At 43.1% G+C, this 23,278-nt stretch overlaps 1 protein-coding gene across 4 annotated transcripts in view; it reads right to left on the bottom strand.

Annotated features, from left to right (window-relative positions):
* Window positions 1-23,278, bottom strand: part of TESK2 (testis associated actin remodelling kinase 2) — a 109,424-nt gene that overhangs the window by 63,400 nt on the left and 22,746 nt on the right. The window contains exons 1-2 of one of the 4 annotated variants that reach the window (XM_066192727.1): window positions 16,648-16,668; window positions 7,815-8,115 (exon numbers count right to left, since the gene is read on the bottom strand). In XM_066192727.1, coding sequence (XP_066048824.1) covers window positions 7,815-8,033 — 219 coding nt within the window. In that variant the 5' untranslated portion in view covers window positions 8,034-8,115; window positions 16,648-16,668. Of the gene's footprint in view, window positions 1-7,814; window positions 8,116-15,170; window positions 15,215-15,679; window positions 15,876-16,647; window positions 16,669-23,278 lie in introns of those variants that run through there. The other 3 variants (XM_066192724.1, XM_066192725.1, XM_066192726.1) reach the window with 3 other exon arrangements.

The raw sequence follows: 23,278 nt of genomic DNA on the forward strand, positions 1-23,278 counted from the left end.
ACAAAGTATATTCCCCATGCCTAAAAGATCAAATATTATATCTGCAAAACCAAAACATGGGATAATCCACTTACTCCTTCCCTACTCCTTTTCCACCCTAAAAATAAGGCTTCTGCCACTATTTGTCATAAGTAGACCGACCTTGAAGTATCTCATTTCACCTCATGTAGCTTACAGCAGTTTCAAGAGGAAAAAAACCCACACATCAGTTAAAAAATATAAAAAATCCTATCATCTAGACCATTACTTTCCAAAACTGGTGGTATTATAATGCTGGAAGCTGTAACTTCCTCAACACCTTTCCAAACATAATCAAGAACATTCTAAAAAATATATAAAGATAGCCACAAATATCACTAATAAAGCAACAGAAGAGAGAAAAATTTTGGTTGGTAAGGCACATCCCACAGCTGCTTAATTTTTGAAAATAAGCACAATTCTTATTACAGCTTTTAGCCACTGGGCTTTATCATGCCTTTCTCATTACACTGAAGAGCACCTTCAAATAACTATTTCCTTATGGTAAGTCTGTCTATGCACTGTAGTGACAATTTTTACACAGCAAACACACTAAGACTGAAGTCATCCACTGAATCACTCCTCTAGTTATTAAACCAATTTTTATTGTTTCTTTGTCCTCATGTGTTAACACAGAGTTAACAACCTGTGTTCTCCAACTTCAGAAAAGTCAAATGTCCAAGGTTGAAAAAGTATTCAAAGGCTACAACTTGAAAGTTTCCTACAAATACTTAACAGAATAACTAAAATAAACTATCTTTTAAGCCTATTAAGTAGTACCACTACTAAATATCATGGTGAGTGGATAGAGGTGTGTCCTGGGTTGAAGTATATTCTACCACCATCTTCATGAACTGTTGAAACCAGGTGAGGCAGTGCTCCCTGCCTCCTCCACTCTGACTTATCTTCTGTTAATGGGCCCATCAGCACCTTTGCTACACAGGTCACAGATAACCCCCTCCTGGACTATCTCCTGTTAATGGGCCCATCAGGCCTTATCACATGACTCACCATCCCACTGTGAGATGCTCCGCCCAGAGGGAGGAACCAAGCATTCCAGCCTGGATATAAGCTGAGACTCTGAACACCAGAGGGGGGCTTACCCACTGGATTCCCAGAGGACCCGAGCTACCAGACCTTTCTACAGGATCACTGCTTCAGGAAGACCACCTCATCTGGACTGCTTCCATCACTACGCTCAGGTTGTATTCTGACTCTGTCAGTGGTCTTTTGTATTATTGCATCTATTTTATTTTACTTTCTTTTTTTTTTTTTTTCTATTAAATTGTATCTCTGACTTGGAGCCTCTCATTTGTTTTGCCTTCAAACTACTACAAGGTGTAATCTCACCTCTAATGTTTTACAAAGTTTTTGAAAAACACATGTTTAGACACTTACATTTAGGTCTCTGATCAGGCTGCTAATTCCAGAGGCAAATAAGATCCTTTTCCAGTACAAACCTGTCACTAAATATTCAAAACAACACAGGACAAAGTGAGAGAACTTTGAAACTGAAGCCATAGGGACAAAGAAAAAGCAGGAGAAAGATTTGAGATTCCAGTGAAATTTTACTTTATCAATACTGCTCTCAGAATATTTTTAATCTGAATACCAGAAATCTATGTTATGCGGAATGATGTTTTTGTTGTGTTTCAAATTTCTGAATCGACAGTGTTACTATTTTGTCCCTTAAGACAAAGTGACAATCATTCTAGATAGAGAAGGTATGAAGGAAGTATTTATTGATGATGGAAAATAATTCTTCCAGCTGCTTTCTCAATTCCTCAATAAATTTGTACCATTCCTTTTCCAGGAGCTTCTGCCCTTCCAGCTCAACCTGGTGAAGGGACTAGCCACGACCATCACCTTCACATGAAGTCAGAGTGGCCTGATCTACTGCTGGAGGCTTTCCAGTTCAGTGTGGTTATGATGCAACCACTCCTCTCTTGCTTAATAAAATTGATTCTTCAGAGATACTAACTCCTGGGCACCTCCCTGCAGTCATCTCTACAATCAGCTTTAAAGAATAGGTTAAGGAGTTGTCCACACACAATGGCCTAAAGCTGCTATTGCCCCACAACAAAAGGATTAAGAACAAGAGAAACCTTTTCCCACTCCATGCTTTTTGACTCCATAAATCTACAACTCAAAGAGAAATAAAGATTTAAAGTGAGGTAGGAAGGCCTAGACAGCAACAAAAATGCCAAACCTTGATGTTCAGCAAAACTTGCAGAAAGTAATTATGCCTACTGGGGAAGAATTAGTTTCCAGGAAACAAAATTAGTGTGATTATCTGCAGTACAGTACTAATGCCAAGAGGAGAACTCTTGTTACTGCCTTGTAAGTCTGAGGACATGATACACATAGCATTAACCAAACTATGGTTCCAGCAACTCTACATCTCATGTACAACAGTTACCATAAAGAAAAACACCTACACACAATTAGCCTTCCTACCCTTCTCTATACAAGCATTCTGCCCAATTAAGTGACTTTACAGTGATAATAATGTCACCTTGAAGAAGGCAATGTTGGCCTAAAGTCTGGTGACAAAGCAGTTTGGTACTAACAAAAAAAAAAAAAACTTCTTTGTGTTGTCAGTGTTTATGTTGGGAGTTTTGAAATAATAATCAAAAGGGTATGATAGAATTAAGGAAAGCTTGCCTCCAGTTGAAAAACCCAGATTCTCTTTGATTTATGCTGACAATTAACCACTTCCTCCACACAAGAATTCAGCAGGGAAGGTACTGGCTTGACAGTCTTAAAGACTGACATCCCATTTATGCAGCAAACAGGCACACACAGAGGAGAGTAAGAACTCTCCTGTAGAGCCCTGGGAGAGGGCCGAGGCCCTGTCCTGCAGATGAGAGCTCCAAACCAATTCTATTCTTAGCCATCCTGCAAAGACCAGCAATAATGCACAGACTCACATTTAGATTTAAAACACTTTGACAGTTCAAATACTGCAGTGCCGTTTATCTGATAAAACCCAAGTTAATAAAGATTCCAGTCCAGGAAAGTGTTGTCTGCAAACTCTGAGACACTGTTTCCAACACCTTCTGCAGTGGGATTTTGCTGAGCCTGGCTGAAAACCAAGCAGCAGGTCCTTTGCCTATTTTCCTGTACCTTTTCCATGTCCTTTTCACAGCCATATTCTCCTTTTAATATGAACTGGCATTCCCTTCCTTGCATGCTCATTTTTATAACTACTCAAATATCTGCTTGCCTCCTTCCACACACTCACAGACATGTTACTCTTCTGACTAAATGCCACAGGAAAATGGAACCCTCTGTCAGTAATGAGTTGCTAGTAGAGTCAATAAGCAAATAGGAAAGACCAGCTGTAGAAACAACTCAGACTGGGAGGTTCTATCTATAAAAGGATCATTTAAAAATAATAAATTATAGCCTGGATACACCAAAGGAGGCTGCAGAATCTTTTATAATGGAAGTTTAAAGGACAAGCCAAAAGTAGCTGCCAAGAACAGATCAGAAATACTTATGCCTAGCTCAGCTAAGGATACTGTACTAATTCTCATAACATCCCTGCCTAGATTTACATTAATTTTCAATTTAGATAATAAGATTGATTAAGCAAAATGTATACAAGTTTTGCAATAGCAGTGTACATAGACTTCTGTAAGGCACCTGAAACTGTGCCACAGCTGACTACAACCAGGTTACCGAGTGGCCAGGGCCAGCTGAAGATACACTTGGACATGACAGAGCAGGGTAAGACAGGGGAGTCTCCTCAGGGAGCTTCCTGGGGAACCAAGCAAGGTCTCCTCTAACTCAATGTTCTGCATTGCCTTCCTCCTGATGGAAGCTGCCACTCAGAACAATCCGAAACTCTTAAGTTTGGACCATTATCCTCTTCATGTTATTTCACTAAGTCAAACCTAGGTCAGAGGCAACAGAAGAAAGTGACATTAAACATTGCTGCACTAGACTCCTCAAGGCCTGCAAAGTTACAGACAAACACAGAGAGAAATGTTAATCTGAATGGTAATGAACTCATAAAGTACAAAAAACCCACAAACTTCCCATTGAGTCACTTTGGAAAGTCAGATCAGTAACATCTCTTAAATCTCCCACAGTCTAGAACAAGATGTTCCAGAGATCAAGCCCACCACCATGACAACGTGCCCATGAGACAAAATATCACAAATGATACACTATCTAGTATTTTTTATGATTTGTATGCTTAGAGGAACAGAACTACCAGTTTTTTCCTAAGTGCATTACAAGTACTTGATAAAAAGAATGATGTATGTGTTCTTCACAGTACCTCTGAGTACAACTCCAGCCTCGTTTCTCCTTTCACATTAGACAGTTAGATGCTGCTTATCTTTAAACATCCTGAAGACATAAAATAAATACTAGAAACAGGATCCTAGCCCCAGGTACAAGGTACGTATTTGGACAGGCACACCTTTCCTGATCAGTCAGCACTTTCCAAAGTCAGAGAACATTAATCTGACCATGCAAATAAAGACTAACAACTAATTAATGAATTGAGGACCATCACTCCAGGGTATTCAAATAGGAGGCCTCACAGTATAAGCACACACAGCACAAATACCCTGAGGATATTGATCCTTTTGCACCCACCACCCATCTTGTTAAGACATCCAAAAGTATGATGCCCCCAAGTATTTATACTTGGCCTTGTACAATTCAATATTAGATCAATGATTCCTGTTTTCACGTATACACAAATAATAAACTGCAAAAAGCCCATTTTTAACACTGGAATGTCACAAGTATTTCCAGTCTCTCTCAGAAGTTCAGCTACAGAGTGCAGAGACAAAAAGAACACCTGAAGGAAATTCTCAGCAACTTGAATACTTAGTACTGGCCTTGAACCTGAAGGTAAATGTGAACAGATCATCCTGGATTTTAGCCTGACTGCTGCTCAAAACCACACATTTTATAATTAATAGTAACTATTTCGTTCATTTCAGTATAATGCTTGGATTCCTCCACGACTCCTTATAGCTTCATCAGCTGGTTTTCCCAACTAGCAGTTTAAGGGTTTGGGATCATGGCTGTTCATTTACACAAACAGTCTCTGCCCAGCACGATCTTAAAAGCAAACCTCAGGGTGCTGCACTTGCCATGGAAATTTAGAACAGGCATTAGTCAGTCAGCTGCTTCAAACCAGACTGCTGATATTTTGACAAAGTTCAGTTTTTCTAAACAAGTTTCTATAACATCTAGTATTCAGGTGAACAGGCATTTGAAGTGTTATAGTGATGGCTAACAGAATCAAGAAACTAGTTTAATACTCTGTTCTGAATAAACCACGGCTTTTAATATGTTTATGAATAAAGGTGCACTAGAAATGTTAGAAGATCATTCATAGCATATATGGCCATTACACATCTGAGCTGTAACATACTCTTATTCACATGTTAAGAGAAGGCAACTTCTATCCACCACAACAGACTATATTTTAAAAGAAGTTTCCACAGAAAAGGATGGAGGGGAAGAAATCAATGGAAAAAATTGTCAGCTACATAGCTAAACAAAAATCCCAAACCCTTAAAACAGTCCAAGCATTCTTTGCTAAATCACTTGAGTGAACCCAATGTATGACACAAAACAATAGACAAATACATTATTGAAAAGGCTCTGAGACATGGTGGGTTTTGAGACACCTTTGATGATTTAAAGGGAAGGCTTCACTGCTCTTGTAAAATTACTTACACAGTAAATTTAGACCTATCCTGGATTTTTCTCAACTTCAATCATTGAGCTGTGAGCCTGCAGATCAGACTGGATTTTAACTGTGTCAAGCCACGAGGCTCTCCTTACTGGAAGCACATCAAGGTTCTCACATGAAATCTGATCATCAGCACAGTTGGATTAATGACAGAGGTGGTCAGGCTGATAAAGCAGCAGAACAGAAACCTGCTTAAATGAGTTTGGAACTGCATCTCTGATAAAGCTGTAATGCATTCTCACCCCCTCACACCAGAACTGCAGAGCTCTGGTCGAAACTGATGCAAAAGAAAAGAGTTTATCACTCAGTGTCTGCCTGCAGGGGGACTGTGGCTGCTTCTGCAAAAACAGACACCAGACACTCAGACTACCACCATCGTACCCAGTAATGCCACCAACTCTGTCCAACACCTTGGGATGTCTAGCTCACTGCAAAGGAAAATAGCAGGGGGAGGTTTTTAAATAATTAGGATTCATTTATGCACATAAAAATAAACTGGGTATCAGGATTTCTCTCAACCAACAAATTTTCAAATTCATCAATTACTACGAATGCTGGAAATGGATCTTTACTTTTAGCTACCTTTTTCCCTCCACCTGAATTCTGACATTCTCACAAGTAAACCAAGGTCTGTTATTTCCCAGTTATTTAGACATGACCCAAGTCTATTGGTACCTTTATACATGGCACAGCAGCTTCACCATAGAAGCTGTAAAGATGAATTCCAGTAACATACAGACCTTTATAACATTTAACATTAGAAAATGTCTCCACACAAAACCAGTTGATACAAAATGCATTACAGAAAGTTTTCCAAACAGGGAAATAAGACAAAACCCAACCAAACAAACCCTTGCTTTCAACTGCTACAAAAGCTGGCTTTCTAAAGAAATGTCCTGCGCTGAGTCTCCTACACATCCCAAATAAATTTCTTCATGTCTACCCATTTGAAAGAATTAAAAACTTGTGTTAGTGAAAACTAAAATTTTGTATATCTAGCTAAACAGAAAAACTTCTGTGGAGTGACTTGCCTTTCCACAAGAGGACATAGATACATTGAGATCTCAATGCCTTTGGGTATTAAAGCAATATAAAAATAATTTCCATTTTCTAATGCAGGTATCTATTTACAGCAATAAAACTGGACAAACGGTTTTTTGGTTTAACTTCAGGAAAAAAAACACATGAATTGTCATGGAATGGACATAATATACTATAAGATAGTTTTCTGGCATTTCACTATAATGGAAACAACGTAGAAAATAACTTAATGTAAAGTCAGGAACTAGAACAAGGAAACAAATTCTTTTTTTCAATGCCTGAAAGACAACTCAGTGTCCTGTTCCTCTACAATAAACTTTACCAGAACAATCAGAGCAGCAGAAACACTACCAGCACTATAAAACTGCATTTGACAAGTTACTTTAAAAAGCTCTTTTCCGTGTCCCGCATTCATAGCAGCAAGCCACTGACAACATCAGATTTTCTCATTCATCTTACTTCAAACCAATCTCTGATTATTGGAGCTAGAAGAGTGGCATAAGCAGCAAAGGAAACAGAGAAGAGCAGTAAATTGTATTCTAATTTCAGTGCAATAAAATCTGTGGTTCCAAATTCAGCAACCATGTATGGAACTCCTTAACACATGCATCCAAGTCTTGTGAGGCAAAGAGTACCAAAGGAATGTGTACCATCCCACAAAACCAATAAACCAGCTAAATTAAAGACATTTACACTTACATATGGGAAAATCAACAGCCATCAGTGTTTAACACTGCATGAATGCAAAAATACATGGCAGAGGTCAAAAAATAAACCAATTATTTTTAACTTTTTCTCCTTTTTTTTCCAAAAAGCTCTGCAACTCCTCAAATAAATTATAAGTGATTCCACCATCATTTGGAAGAGTAATAGAAGAAATATTTGGAGCCTGAAAGTTCTTCATCACTCACTCATTTAGAGTGAAGCAAATACAAGGACTATCACTTGACTTCAGTGAAAAGCAAGTCTTGTACACTCCTATCATCAAACATGAAGCAATCAACACTGAGAGGAAAAAAACTAAACACACCTTGAACACCTCAGAGAAGAAACCAGAGCCAATTTTCTCGCATGTGAAGTCATCAAGACGAGTAAGTCTGGAAAAGGCACTTATCAGGGCTCTGTATGAAGAGGTACAAACTCTTCCTATCTGGGATGCAGTCCCTTCTCCAGTGCCACCATCAAAGTCTTCGGCGCGCTCCAGGCGTGGTGGAAATCCGGCTATTGAATTCCGCTTACTTCGGTCCATTTTGGAAACAAGATTTTATTTCACTACGGGAGGATTTCTCACATCTTAGGTAATCTGCTGTCTTCTCTACTGTTGCTGGATCCTAGGATACAAGAAATTGAGATTACCATAACTGTGAAGATATTTAGTAAGTTTGACAGGACTCCAACAAAGCCTACACCCGTTTAAGAGAGAAAGAAAAGAATGAAGATATCCAAGCAGGGGCACAAAACCCAAAGAAATACAACAAATCACCACACAACATCAACAGTAAAGACAGCAATCTAATGAACTTTTCCTTTAGATTCATGGAAACACCCTATGCTCTGGCCATTCTGAGACAAATAGGCTTGGAACTCAAAATTTAACTGATAACAACTTTCATTCCCTTCCCCCCAACCCTTTATTTTTTTACTTAAATTCTGGTTGGTACAGCAAGCAACCTACCAAGAGGAAACCCAAAAAATGTAACATTTTATTCTACTTCAGTTGCAATTGGTGACCAGTCTACTGCTACAGCAAGAAACTATTTCACTTTTGGGAGTGAACAAGGGATTTCTAACTATAAAAAAATATATATTTTCAATTGACATAAGGAAAGTTATTCACTTGACGTGTCAAAACCTTGTTTTTAAAGCTTTCATTTATGAGTGCTCCAAGACCAATTCCTTACCTGGTAGGAACACAAGGTTATATCCACTGAGCACCCAGCCCCCAAATTTACAAAAACACTGACAATCCTGCTACAACAACAAAGTATTCTTAAAGCAATCTGCCAGACAAATTTCCTCCAAAAAGATATTTTTTAAAGCTATATTAATTTCAGTTCAACTGAAAACACAGGAAACAAGCTACATTTGCCAAGTAGGAGAAAAGGGGGGAAAAAGGGAGGGGGATTGAGAATTTTTTCTCTTTTTAAGAGGATGATGAAGTAATCAGGATGACTCTGGAGACCATCAAATTCAGCTTGGACTGGCAAACTTGACAGGTGGCCTATATTTTTTTTTCTTTAAACCTCAGACTTAGGAGGTTATTCACCTACTCCAAACTTCACTGTTAATTTAGAGCAATTTGGTAAGCACCTACAAAGCCTGAACAAAGTGAACAGCCACAAAGAGTATTTTTTTTTTCCCCCAAGGGTGAATGAAAAAGGGAGGGGAAGGAAACAATAAAATAATTTTTTAAAAAGGTGGGCAAAAGAACCACAGAGCAGGCAATTACACTTCTATTTACAAAGATGTACAGAGCCTGAACAATATACTACATTTGAAACGCATCTCAAAACCAGACACACGCCAGCTGTCCTCTGAAAACACAGCAGTGCTGCCATACCCACATTTTGCAGGCAGTGTATCTTTTAGAGATGCTCTGTGCCAACACATCAGGCAAACACACAGCCCTCCCTTGCTTGCAGAAATAAGCTCTGCTGAACTGTCTGGAATTAATTCGAGGTTGTCCAGTCCGAAAAAGAACGGCGTTTATTTCAAACATCTTAACACCTCTCCAAATGGATGTCAGTGGGTATACGGGACTCTCATCAAGGCATGATTATGAAAATTTCATCTCTATCAAACCCCACATCATGTTTTTCCTACAGAATTTTGTATGCAGACTCCCACACGCCTGATCTCACTGCACTTTTCAGATGACAGTGGCCAACTGGCACACCGGAGATCAGGATCCAGTTTCTGATCTCATATACTTGAGTCAGGAGCCTTGAGGGTCTGGACAAGGCACAGAAGCACCATAGGAAGACAAAGCCTGTTACGTGTCCTCGATGGAGAAAAATAGCCCAGAGAACCTCCTCAGCTACACACAAGATGCCTGGGAGTTTCCAAGGCCCGCTTAAATAATTCCTTTTGATCTGAAAAGGGCAAGTTATATTTTGGTTACTTTTCAAGGAGATAAAGAAAGAACTGTCTGTGGAAGGAGAACAGATAGAAGAAACCACAGCATTAACAATTAATTTTTTGGATCAGAAGATGCAATCTTTGAAGACCGATCAGAAAACCCACTGTAACTGAAGGAACAATTTTTAAAATTTTTTAGAACTTATTTCCATCAGAGTATGCACCAGACACTTTCCATGGAAGGAGGCAAGCCCAGAAATGCACAATCTGACAGACCAGTATCAGCACTCCACAGAAAGTGCAGAACCCCCAAAAAAATCCAGTGAAAAAACACATCTATACCTCAACCCAGCAAACTAAAGACTAGAAGTTCTCAGGCAAAGCAAGATAAAAGAATTAAAAACAAAATAGGAAAGACTGCTGTTGTTCTAACTAGAGGAAGATAGACCAAGTTAGATAAGCAGTATTAAACAGGAGGAGAAGTCCAAATCTCTTGAGCGTCCAGATACCATTAACAAAAGATGGCCTCCACACAGTTTCTACATCTATTTAACAAAGCAAAAAATCTCCCTCACACATACACACATCATTTTATTGAAATCACATGGTGAACTTTGCAAAAGTCTGTACAAATTCCACAATGAGAGAAGAGATTCAACGTACTTCACGCAAATAAACCCCAAAAGGTTTTGCCACCTGGATTCCCAAGTAACCCATTCCTTCATTTTTGCCTGCTAGAGTTTAACTTTCCAGACAGCTACACAAAATCCTTGGAAATTATTAGGATACAGCTCCATTATCTTGCCCAGGATTCCATACACAGAATTAGAGGAAAATTTCAAGTGGGCACAATTCCAAGTGGGCCTCCTGTCATTTTGGCCAATTACACTAATGATCACATTCTCAATGAAATCAACCAAGGTTTAATTGACTGTCAAGTCAGTCTGAGGTACTTTAATTTACTACCTTGTATGATTAATTAAAGTGCACTGAACAGAAGCCAAGACTATCCTGTAAATCCTGTAACCAACTAAAAGGTTGTTGGGTGGTTTTTTTCATATTAAGGTTCAGCTTAAAAACACCTGAGCTGTGCTCAACAGTTAAAAGAAACTACACACTAGAAAAAAACATTTCCTAATAAATTCTCAGCTTTCAGAACAATTTTTCTGACACCCCTATACAAGAAAAATGCACCCCACTCTGCCAAGACCAAAGTAATTCTGAAATTCACCTCTCAAAATGCATATCTGCCCTATTCAGCCATTCCTTACATTTCTAAGAAGCACAATTTCAGAATGTTTCATGCCCTACCACATTTTAATTTCTTGGCTTACCAAAACACACCTTGAAGGAAAAAAAAACCATATTAATATTATATTCAGTTTCTTCACTGAATGAATGCACTGATTTTTTAAGCACAGAAATTACTATAAATATGACTACTATCACCATTAATTTGGTTAATTAGAGATTTACCTTTCAAAACCAGTGTCTGAGCCTGCAATTATTTAAAGATGGAAACCTCACGACAGCATATCAAGTTATACGCTAAACATCAGTGCCAAACAGGTGGCATATATTAGCCAGTAATTAACATCTTATACTTCATAGATATAAAAATGGGTAAAGCTCCTCAACTTCAGCAGCATCCCTTTAACACCTCAGAGTATAAAACAAGATCCTTCCAAAAAACATTTCAGCTCATTACTAAGAGGTTTTCTGTCCCCAGTATCTTTATAAATATGTGCATATTTGCACTCAAATGTCAAACTCACAGTTTCCTAAAAGATGGCCCTAATAACAACAACCATTTTTAGACGCAGAGACCGTCGCTAGGCATTCAGCCTGGAAAGAAATGAATCTGGAAGACACATGTCATTAATTTGAAAAGGATTTCTGGAGAACAAGATGCCAAAGCTTCGACAAAAGTCATTTGCCAAGAGTTAACTATTTAAACTTGTAGTCTGATGAAGCTTCAACAGCCAGCACTGCAAAAACAAAGGAATTAAAGGAATTATGCTGGCAAGTGTCACTCGACAAAATAATAACTCGAGGGGGAAGAAGACTTCACTGTAGTATTGTGCACATTTCAGAAAGGCTTCAAAGAAATGTAAAGAACAAAATTTTCCAAAGACTGAATTGACTGAAGTCCTTAGCCTGGAGGACAAAAAAAAATAAAAACGAGGAAAAATGTTTAAAAATTAAATCCAAGAATTTAAACTGAACAGTAAAGAGAACCAGACACTTAATAATTTTGTTCTCAGCTGCTGTCACCTGCTTCCCAAACAGGAAAGTTCCTTGGTTAGTCCATAACTTAGCTTCTTGTCCTTGCGAGGAAGACAATATCAAATATTTACAGATGAGGTAGCTACAAATACCAGAGCTTGGGCTATGTTTGGCCCAGCTCATCCTGAACCTGAAGTCTTTTTTGACTGCTTTATGGGACATGTCTTTAGGTTCAGTTTATAGTCTTAGCTAACACTCTGCATTTGAACATGAAAATCCCAGTATCTTCTATTTTCACTTACATGACATTTTGCTTTAATTTCATCACCCTTGTACAGGATAATTCCCAGCTCCCGCCAGTACTGTCATAGCATAAGCTTCCTGCAAACTAGGAGTGACATTCCTCAGAAGAGACCTGCATTAGCCCTACTACACCACTCCAGAAACTGGAAGTCTGCTGAACTGCATCATGCTTTTATAATGCAAACAAACCTCCACGAGAGGCTAAGCTGAAACAAACAGTTCATTTATTTTGTGACTGTAGCCAAGTTTGAAATGAGTAAGAGAGACCAGCTATTACTGCAGAGCTCAGGATTCAGGGCCAACGTTGTAGGTTTAAAAATATTTTCATCAGGCGTAGGCATAAATTCTAGCACATATTTAGAAGGCAAATATAACCCAGGCAGAATATTAAAAACTCACAAACAAACGAAAAAACTACTTGATCCTTATGCCCACAGTGTCATTACGAGCATTTTCTAGGGTGCAATTAACAATAAAAAACTAAAGCTCTAGCAAGGACCTTGCAACAATCCATTCCTGCCCTAGGCTGGTTTCAGTCACTCCAATCCACAGTGCAGACAGGCTCCAGGCTCCTTACAGAGCATCGATAGAGTTAAATAACCACTCAAGTAGATCATGTACAAGACACAGCTGCTGCTTCAAATGGATAATTTTAATACATTATGTTTGCTTAACAAAACATGGCCCAATAGAGACAGTGAGAAGCTGCTCATGCCTTCCAGGTGTCAGCAGGCTGACATTTGCTGAGCTCTTAACAAAAAGAAAGGGAATCAAAGCCTTCTAATACCAACAGGTATTGTAACATCTCAATCCAGGAATTTCCCCCCCAGCCTCACCGCTGAGTTTGCAGCGAGGGCTGACAGCTCTATTAATACTGAGGGTTTCACATGAGACTGGAAGCAACTTTTGTTGTTTCAATGCAGCCAGCGAGACAATCCAGAACAGCAAAGCAAAGCGAACACGAATGCCTGAAAGAGGGATGAAGGCAAAGTAAAGAGGCTGAATTTCATACCTGACTGACAACTCTTGGACACAATCTTATATTTATGCATCACCACACAAGGCAGTCAACATTTGTATTTTCCAGCTAAAAGTATCATCTCCACAAATATTTAAGGCACATTCTGTAGCCTACCCTTACTAAGCAAAAGCCTGAGTTGCTGGTTTCACCTTACAGAAAAACACCAAGTACCTTGTTTACTGCAGTAGCGGCTGCACAACGGAACAGTAAAACAGTCTTCACTAATTTATGACTTTTTGAAGTGAGAACAGGGCTTCCCAAACCCATTGTTATTAAGGTACTGCGGACACTGATGGCTGCTGGTATTTACAAATCAATCTGAAGCTCCCTGTACAAATGGAAAACACATAACTCAGTCTGAGAGCCACGGACCTGGAGTGTACAAGGTCAGCCTTCAGAAGCAAAGTTACCTCACCCAACTCCACTCCTGGCTACAAAAGCTGCTCCATTTCTCCAGTGCAACCAGCAGGACAAGCACACCAAAAAGTGGCTTAGCCACCACCAGCAATGTGTTCAACTTAACAAAAAGTGACAGGATCATATGAAAAGAAGCTTACAATCTAAGTCAGAAAGAAGACTTGGCCACAGACAACAGATGGAGCTGGTGTGATACAGTTGCTGATTATTAGATGGACTTACTGATGAACACACAGCTCCAGATGAATATGTTAGGGAACTAATAAGCAGGAAAAGGGCTTTAAAAAAAAATTATGAACGTTGACCTTTTCTTGATCTTGCTTAGCAGAGCTCTTATTTTTGTGCCAGTTTGCAAGATGCCACACTGCAAAGAAACAATAAAGAGCTTTGCTATTGTGCAAATGCATGGTTGTCTGCTACAGGAAAAATACAGAAAGGGAAGCTATGATGCAAGTGAACCACAAGCTTCATTCTTTTCTGCAGCAGACACAGAAGCAACAGTCCCCTCCTTTAACCCTGCATTTCTTTCATGAGTCTGTGAAACCATTTGCATAAAGGATTACAGTGGCAAAAGCAAATATCTGGAATTAGAGGGTATAACTAGGTTACAGGAGGCCTATGCCACTAGAGCAGCTCTTTTGAACTAACTCTGTCCTTCTACAGTCAAAAAAAATGAAGAACTGAAGCAAGGATTGTCCTGTAGGCCCTAATTTGTGCTTGGTCCAACTGCCAGCTGCTCTTCCTAATGAAAAGCCACAAAAACTAATCAAAGCAAAAAAACACAGGAGAGCACACACTTGCCCTCAGGTACAGGGAATACAGTTTGTCTATACTGAACTTTGCCTTCAGTTTACAGTACTTACTTTGCATGAAAGTTTTACACAAACCAAAATGGACAATGGAATTACTCAGCCATGTCTACAGCTGAACACTGCAAGAATCAAAAAATGACATTTTTATTGGCATGCAACAATAATTTCCAAGGATGATGACTAAACGGAAAGGTTTACGACCAATCCACAGGGCATGTCAGAGTTTCTCATAAAAAAATCTTATCTGAGGTTGCAAATTCCAGTGCCTAATTACGTCTATGGAACTGTAAGTCTGTTGATTTTGCAGACAATAAAATATGCTAGAACTATGATCTCTTAAAAAAAAAAAAAAAACACCAAAAAAAACAGTCGAAGCACAAAGGCTTCTCATAAACTAGCCTAAATGTTAGCTGTTGCTTTCTTTGAGAGGGGCAAACAGAAAGGTTTAAATAAAATTCAACTCAGTACTCTTCAAATTCAATTCATGACCCTTGAAATTGTAGCTTTCAACTATTACAGCAGCACTTACAGGAACTCCCAAGTGGAAAGTCTTCAAGCAAAAATCCTTCCGACCCTCCAAGGAATACAAGATTAAGAGTGACCATCTACATTTATATAGCAGGTCCCACCTGAAAGCTATAAAGCAAACATATCGGCCCATACACTCGAACACTCGAGCCTGTCATTAACGCGTGATTCACGTACTCTTACAGGGCAGCACTTAAACAGCAAAACCCGAGCCAAGCCCTCACACCTCTTGGAAAAGCGAACATTTCCTAGGCAATCCTGGCCGGGCAGAGATCCGCCAGACTCTTGCCCCCGGATCCGAGCGCGGCTTATCCGCAGCGCCCGCCGCCCCTCACCTGCCGCCACCGCGGCGGACGCGGCCCCTCGGTTCACCTGCCCCCCGGACGGCCCCTCTCACCTCACCGCAGTGAGACCCCTCCGCCCGCAGGGAGCCCCTTCCCCGGAGCGGCCCCGCTCCCCGCCGCCGACCCGCCCGGACGTGCCCCGCGCCGCCCCCGCGCCGGCCGTTACCTGAGCGGCGGCGCCTGCAGGGCCCGCGGGCGGCGCGGGCTTTCATGGCCGCATCCCCCACCCGCGGCCCCTCAGCACCCCGGCGCGGGTCCGCCCCGCCGCTGCGGCCGGCGCGGGGCCCCCATGTGAGGCGGGAGCCCGGCTGCGGGACCCGGGGCCGCAACCGCCGGCTCCGCCTCCTCCTCCACCTCCTCCTCCCGAGCCCCACCGCCCACAGCGCCGGGGCGGGAACCGGCCGGGAGCCGCCCCTCCCCGCCGGCCGATCGGCACCAGGAGAGGCGTGATGGACGGTGCCTCTCCCCCAATGGGAAAAGGAAACCGGGCGCCGGGATTCGCAGGTAGTCCACGCGAGGCCCCTTTCCAATTGGTGGTGGGCGCTTGAGCGACACGCAGTCTGGCCAATCATAAGAGCACCAACAACTCCCGAGAGACGCGAGAGAGGCGGCGGCAGGAAGGAGAGGGGGCGTTGCTATGGGCGCCTCGCCCTCATTGGTCTGCCCTGAGGGCGGGTTATATATGAGGGAATCAGCCAGTAGGTGAGCGGGGCGGGCGGTGATGGACGGGAGAGACAGTCAATCACCGTGTGTTTAGAGCGGCGGAGGCTGCAGCGGTCAGCGGGGCGGGCGCTCGGACGTCCCGAGCCTGCGGCTGGTCCCGGTCCCGGTCCCGGTCCCCGTCCCCGTCCCCGTCCCCGTCCCGGTCTCGGTCCCGCCTCCGCCCCATCCTTGAGCCCTTCTCACGTGGCCCTCGGTGACCGCAGCTGGGCTCCGTGATGGTAATTCTGCTGTTGTTCCTCTAATTACCCGTGCCCTGCTGCCTTTCCCACAGGACTCCTCCCTTTCTCTGGTCTCCTCTCTCTCCAGGACTTCCAGCTTCGGCGTTTTCTCTTTCCCGTTCTGCCCATTTGCCTGTCCCCCCGCTCCTGGTGTCGGTCACACGGCTCGGCCCCCCCGGTCCCCGCCAGGAACCTGCTCAATCCAGCTCAGATATTCTGGGGTCCCGGCGGCCAGGATGAAATAAACCTGGGATTTTTCACATACAAACTGTTATTGCTCAAATTATCACTTATCCTCACGTAGGCAGCCTGTAACAGGTATGGGAAAAGATACCTTTCTTCCTGCTGCGACGCACTGCCAGATTCCAAGTATCCATTGCAAAGCACGGCAGGACCAGAACATCTCGTTAAACGGTTGTGAGGGGAGTTGGGTTTTGTTTTACATTGGCGAGAGGCTGATTTTTTTTCCCTGATCTCATCTTTGGCAGAGGCTATTTTTACTGAAACTCTTCAACAAACAAAATCCATTCACTATACGGTTTTGAATAAAATAACCAAATCCCACACAGTTAAAAACCAGAGGAGTTGTAAATAAAAAGGGTCCTGGACAAGAATGTGTCGTTCAGCTTTGCCGTACCACGTTAGTAAGAGGTTTTGTCATTATTGTTCATCATTAATTTTACATCTAGTCTTTTCAGCATGATCTAAAGCGTGCTTGAGGGAGTTCGATGTTGGACACATTCGCACCAGCTCTAAATACTGGACAGAGACTTATTCTTACAGTTGGATTAAAATCTCTCTATTCTGCAATGTCTTGATTAAACTTAGTCAATTTAGTCTTAGAATTTCAATCAACAGTGAAACTTTCTCCATAGATTTAACTACAAAATGTATAATCATCTTTCCATAGGTGACACATTAAAAGTACTTTTTGTGTGGGCGAAAAGCATCTTGTTTTCTTAATTTCCTCCTGGATTTCCTTCACAGGAAATTTTCCCACAGTCACAACTGTTAAATAACAACCACCTGCAAACATCTATTCTAATGACAGCTCAAACACAGGGTACAGAAAAGCTTTGGTAATTAAGCCATTAAAAATTATTATCATATCCATCATATTTTAATGAGTGACAACGCAGATGGAACTACCCAGATCCATCAGTCTCTTCTCTCTATCTTCAAGCAGAATTGAGTCTCCAAATGCAGGGTTTTAGCAAGATTTTTCTTTAGGTTTTTTGGGTTGGTTTTTTGTTTGTTTGTTTGTTTTTTGTTAAAATTCAATGCTTTATATTTTGCTGGGATTTATCTCAGCAAGATTTTTCAAAGTCAGTTCTGGAACATCTCCGAGGTCCTTCACCATATTAGGGTCCAGTAAGCCCTGCGACTTTGTACCCCGTTAAAAAAATCCAGTAACTCCCTATTCCCCATTATCCTCGTCCCTGGTGTTTCGGGAGCTATTAGTTGGCTTTAAGATGACATCTGGTGGTAGGTTTTTATTACTGCTCTTTTTAGGAACTGATCCCAGAACTACACAAAAGAATTATCTTTCCCCTGTTCCCCATCAAAAAAAATTACCTCCTTTTAGTTTCCCAAGATATGTGTAATTCTTGCTTTTGGACTGCAAATGTCTTACTGGTAATATCCAGGGATAAGCACTTATCCCACAATCTGGTGCAAAGTAACATCATTAAAACACACCAGAGCGATCCAGTAAAGTTGAATCTCAGTTGGAAACACATTGTGTTTCACGTAACATTACATGAGGTCCTGGGACCCGTGGCATTACTGAGCCCTGCTTTGAGAGGGAAATAAAACCATCTTATAAGCCCTCCTATGGCTTCATCTCAACGGCAAGTCCTACGTTTAGAAAGCAGAAAAAACTGTATATAGCAGCAGAACTTTCTCTCACAGAGTCCCCGTCCCCTCTCGCAGCTGGCAGAAGCACCGGGGCAAATCTGCAGCCTTGAAATCTGCAGAAGACGAGTGGCTTTTGTAGTCTCCCTCTGTTTCCCGGAGAGAGGAAAATGAACACCGCATTAGAAGACTCATCAAAGAGACTCATCAAAGGCAAAGTCTCGCAGATGTCGCGGCGCTCTCGGTTCTGCCGGTCTCCTCTCGCATGCCAGAAGGGTCCTGCAACCTGTAAATGCCTGTGCTCACGGTGGGTGTTCCCCTCTCCTCCGGATGCCCCCAGGCTGCTCCATGCAAAGACCGGCCACTCCGAAAAGCAGCTCTGTGGCTTTGCGGTTTTCTCCTCTCTGCTCTCAGGCCGATTCTTTCCTCCAGAGTGATCACTTTGGCTTTTTAAATGTAACCGGTTTGGCAAAGCAGCAGCGGAGGGTTCACTCACGGTTGGACATAAAAATAGACATTGGAAGGGGGATGAGAGCAGGCAGAAGGGGGAATTCCCTAATTCCCTTCCGACTGGTTTTGGAAATGCCCCGGAGGAGAGAATTTGGGAGATTTTTCCTTCCCAAGAAGAAAGTCCATGCAAATTTGCCCCCACTGCAGGAGAGCAGGTGTTTTCCCCAGCAGAGGTTTTGTGGGCTCCAAAATTAAACAAGTGTCACACAACAGGGACTGTTTCTCTTCCCTCCCAAGGGACCAAGACAGTGGTTTGACCTCACAGTATTGTGATGAGATGGGGCATTTTAGTGACTTAACCCATTAAATTCTATATGTATTGAAACCTGTCAAGAAAAAATATCTTTGGATAAGATTGGTAAAATTCTGCTCTAATTTACTCCCATGGAGATCTGAAGTCATGTCACAGGAGCTGGAAGAGAGAGTCCCCGTGGAAATGCCAGGAATTTGCTCTTGATTCATGTCAACATAGGCCCTTTTCTAGCCCCTGTCCTAGGTGGATGTTTAACATAACAGCCATGAAAAATTATGCCTTTATGTTTTCAGTCACACACCAAACCCCTAGATTTTGAAAACCATCTTAACGGGTTCCCTGGGAGGAACATTCTCCTACCTGTGCCTCCCTCAGCCAGCCTTGCAGGTGGTCTTTGCAGAACAGGCACAAGTTTGCTTATGGGTGAGAGGGCATTTCCTGCTACTCTGAGCAGGGGAAGGGGGACGGCACAGCTGGCACTGTGCTGTGACCCCCTGCCCCTTGTTTTGTCATGCCCATGCTCTTGGCAGTGAGGAGGGCTCCGTGGAGGCAGCCTGCATGCTGAACTCTGGACAAGGTTGTACCTGCCTGCTGGCCAACTGTGTTATCAATTCTGTCTCACCATTGGTACAGACGAGGTGGCCAGTGTCTCCTTGTGCTCAAAGCCATGCTGCCGTGTCAGCCCAAACCCAACACCACATGTCTCTGCACAAGACCTGGCAACCACAGGAATGTCACAGCATCTTCCATGTTCCTCTTCCAGGAGGCTGAGCAGAGCCCAAGCAGGAGGCTGGCACAGCACCAGACACCCTGCCTCAGAAACTGGAAAGGGATTGTTCTAGGGCAGATGGATATGCCCAAATTGACAGCTCCTGTACTGGGACTGGTGTCGCAGTCTTGTCCTCCCCTGCCTGCTCATCATGGCCATCTGCTGCCTTGGCTACAATTTGGAGCCTGTCTGCCCTGCCACAGTGCTGTGGCATGGCTACGACCAAGCTCCTGGCAGTGACATGGTTATGGAGCAGCACTGAGCTGACCAGCTGGCTCCTGCCTGCTCTGAGGTGCTCCCAGCCTTGAGGCTGTGCAAACACTGAGACAATGAGCCTGTGTCACTGTGCCTTGCTTCAGCCCTGGGCAGAGCCCATCACACCGGGCTCCAACCCTTGGGAGCTGAAGAGCAAAGGGTGAGACTCAGGGCAGGCCTGGGGTATGGCTTCTCTCAACAGCACTTGAAATTTTGAAATGTCTGAATACCAGTTTTGTAGGGGAAAACCTTAAACATCTGATGAAGCTGTATTTGCTTTGTATTCACCCACCAAAGTGCAGAAATACGGATTTACACTATCTTGGACCATGGTAGATGCTGAAAGAGGCCACGCAGTCCTATGAAGATCAAGGCCAACAGTCCAATGCCCATCAGTCCTGCCTCTCCTGCCCCATGTCAAGGCACAAAAGGGTTTCTGCATTGCGTGGTGCACTGTCCTCACTCCCCAGCTAAACCAGGTTATCTCTGGGATGAAAACACAGCTTTTTGTGTCCTCCTCTGGTTATGCTTCTCACATCTCCATTCACTCCTTATCTCTGTAGTTACAACAGTGAAGAGACTTGTCCCTTTTGTGGCTTTGAAATTGGAGACCTCTGACACCACAAGGCTCTTCAGGTTGTGCCCCACTCCAGTCACCTCAGGCTTGGGCATCTTCAGCTTTGCCCTTGCTTTCTCCAGCCCTTTTTGCAGAGCTCCAAGACCTACAAGTATCCAGATGCTACCAGATCCCTGCTCAGCTCTCTGAGAGATCCCATTTTCTGATCAGCCTGCCCCCAGATAAAATTAGGTTTCCCAGAGCCTTAATTTTCCTTGGCTCCCTGAGCCAGTGAAGTCACAGTGTTCATTGTTCCTTGCCCAGTATCATTCTCTAACTCTTATGCTTTGCTGTCTGTTCCACTTTTTTTTTTTTTTTTCAGATTCTTTCTTTCTTTCTTTCTTTCTTTCTTTCTTTCTTTCTTTCTTTGCTGGGCTACCAAGCTGTGGAGAGCTCTTGGAACAGAAGATGAGTCAGGACAGATATGCAGAGGGAAGAAGATGATATTCCAGCCTTGAAGTCAGGTTCACTGCCTGCGTCATTGTTATTAAAAATAGATGAATGGCAGTGCTGTTCACAGTGGAGGAGAGACACAGGAGATGTAATATCCCAGGCTGCTGAGCAAATGCTCCCTCTGTCTGCCTGCAAGTCCCCCAGTGGCATCTTCTGTTCTTTGATAAATTCTCTTTTCTTGGCTCTGACTTGTGGGATTTAATTTGCCTTTCATAAAAAAACTGGTTTAATGTTTCAGCTTTGGGAGGGGGAATGACTCATGCAATGATTAGGTCTTCTGCTCCAGTCAGTAGACTTCCAGCTTCCTTAAGAATTGAAAATCCCTACAAGTGCCAAGTTGTCTTCCTTTGAGAGCAGACTTTCTCCTCATTCTGCACTGAAGAGCTTCTGGAGGATGAAAACATCTGTTTAGGGTTGATACCTGGGCCTGTCTAGCCCAAGACCATCCTAATCATGCCCATCCTCATGAAAAAGGAAGGGGAAAGGGGTCAGGCTGGGATCTGCTGGGCTCTGCAAGGCCAGGCTGAGATGTGCACCTGCTGTGCTCCCAATGCCCCTGGCAAAGGGCAGAGGGGAGAGAGGCCAAAGCACAAGAAATGGGATAATTTACATGAGCCCAGAGCCCAGGTGAACCACTCACATGCCCAGAGCTATTCCTCTATTCAGGACTCCTACTGCTGCAGTCACTCACCCCTGGGATGGTGAAACAGGTGATCACTTTTCAGATAATGTGGGGCTGCAGGTTATGGTGGCAGCAAGGCCAAAGCTCTGCTCACTCAGGGGACACTGAGCCCATGTCATACCCTGGGTTGGGGGACACAGCCCAAGGATTGTGTTCACTTATCTTTCCCAGGGCCAGCACCTCCCTCCTTCCTGCCTGTGCCCTTACTTCTCCTCAGCTCTTTTGCTGCCACTATTTTCTATTTGCTTATTTTCTATGATCTGCTTCTTCCTATTAAATTACTATAACCAACATTATCATCTCAGGTCTGCTCTATGACTTGGCCAGTGGCCGAAAAAAAAGGATGGGAGCTGAATAGTGCCACTGCAAGAGGGAGGTGTGACAGTGGCAGAAGCTGATGTTGTGGGTTTTGAGCACAAAACTTGGTTTCAAAAGTTATTTTAAGTCCTCAACTCTCAATGCTACCCAGACCTGTCTGATCTAGACGCTGATAGGGCTTGCAAGGGTGTTTTCAGTCTTACTCAAGGAAAAGCCAAGAGCCTACACAGACATGGGGGGCTGCTGCCTGCTGTATAAGTGGAACGGTTTTGCTTATTCCATGAGAAAGTGGCTGTGTGCCAGTGGCATGTTAAAGTTCTCCTTGGTTTTGCTTCCTTCTCCATAGTGGGACATCGGCAGTAACATCTTAAAGACATTGTCACATAGATGCAGTCAGTCCCTTTTCTTGCTTCCAATTGCTCCTTCCTTGCTATGGGGAGCCAAAGGTTCCTCATTAGTGTGTTAATAATAATCCTAACGAGTGTGGAGATCAGTTAAGTAATAGCAGTGACCTGCAGGGGGGCTCATCTGCCCAGATTTATGGTGCTGCTCACCAACCCCTCCGGGAACTGCCAGCCCTCCTTCCTCCTTGTTCCCCGGCTGCTGAAAATATCCCGTGCAGCGTCTATGTGCTTAATTAAAGCAGAGGGACCGGTAACCTTGACGACTGCGAGCCACCTTCTCTAAGCCAGCTGCGATGGATACGGCTTTGGCGTCTCCAGGGAGAGGTCAGAGCAGAGAAGTGAGTCAAGCACACAGATGTTGGATGCGCTCATGAGCTGTGGGCACAGCCAGCAGCGCCGATGTCCCCTGGAGCTCCTGCCCTCCTCACAGTGGGTGTCTGGGGAGATGCCCTGGTCCCTCGATGGTGAAATGTGGCTCCTGCCCCGGGTGATGCACAGTGCAGCACTGAGAGACCAAATCTGTCTGGAGCAAAGGAGGCTTTGGTCTGTTGGGTAGCCCTGCAACCTCTGTGGGTAGTAGGAGACCCCTATAACCAACTAAGTAGTTGTAAATATGCTTGAAAAAATTCCCCTTAGAACTGGGACATTTGTACAAGTGAAATTACCTCTGCCAGAAAATCTTACCGCTAGTTTTCTTGGCAGTAAGTAGC

This window comes from Chamaea fasciata, unplaced genomic scaffold (assembly GCF_029207755.1).
Source record: "Chamaea fasciata isolate MVZ Bird 193981 ecotype frontalis unplaced genomic scaffold, bChaFas1.0.hap1 SCAF_10, whole genome shotgun sequence".
NCBI classification, from domain to species: Eukaryota; Metazoa; Chordata; class Aves; order Passeriformes; family Sylviidae; genus Chamaea; species Chamaea fasciata.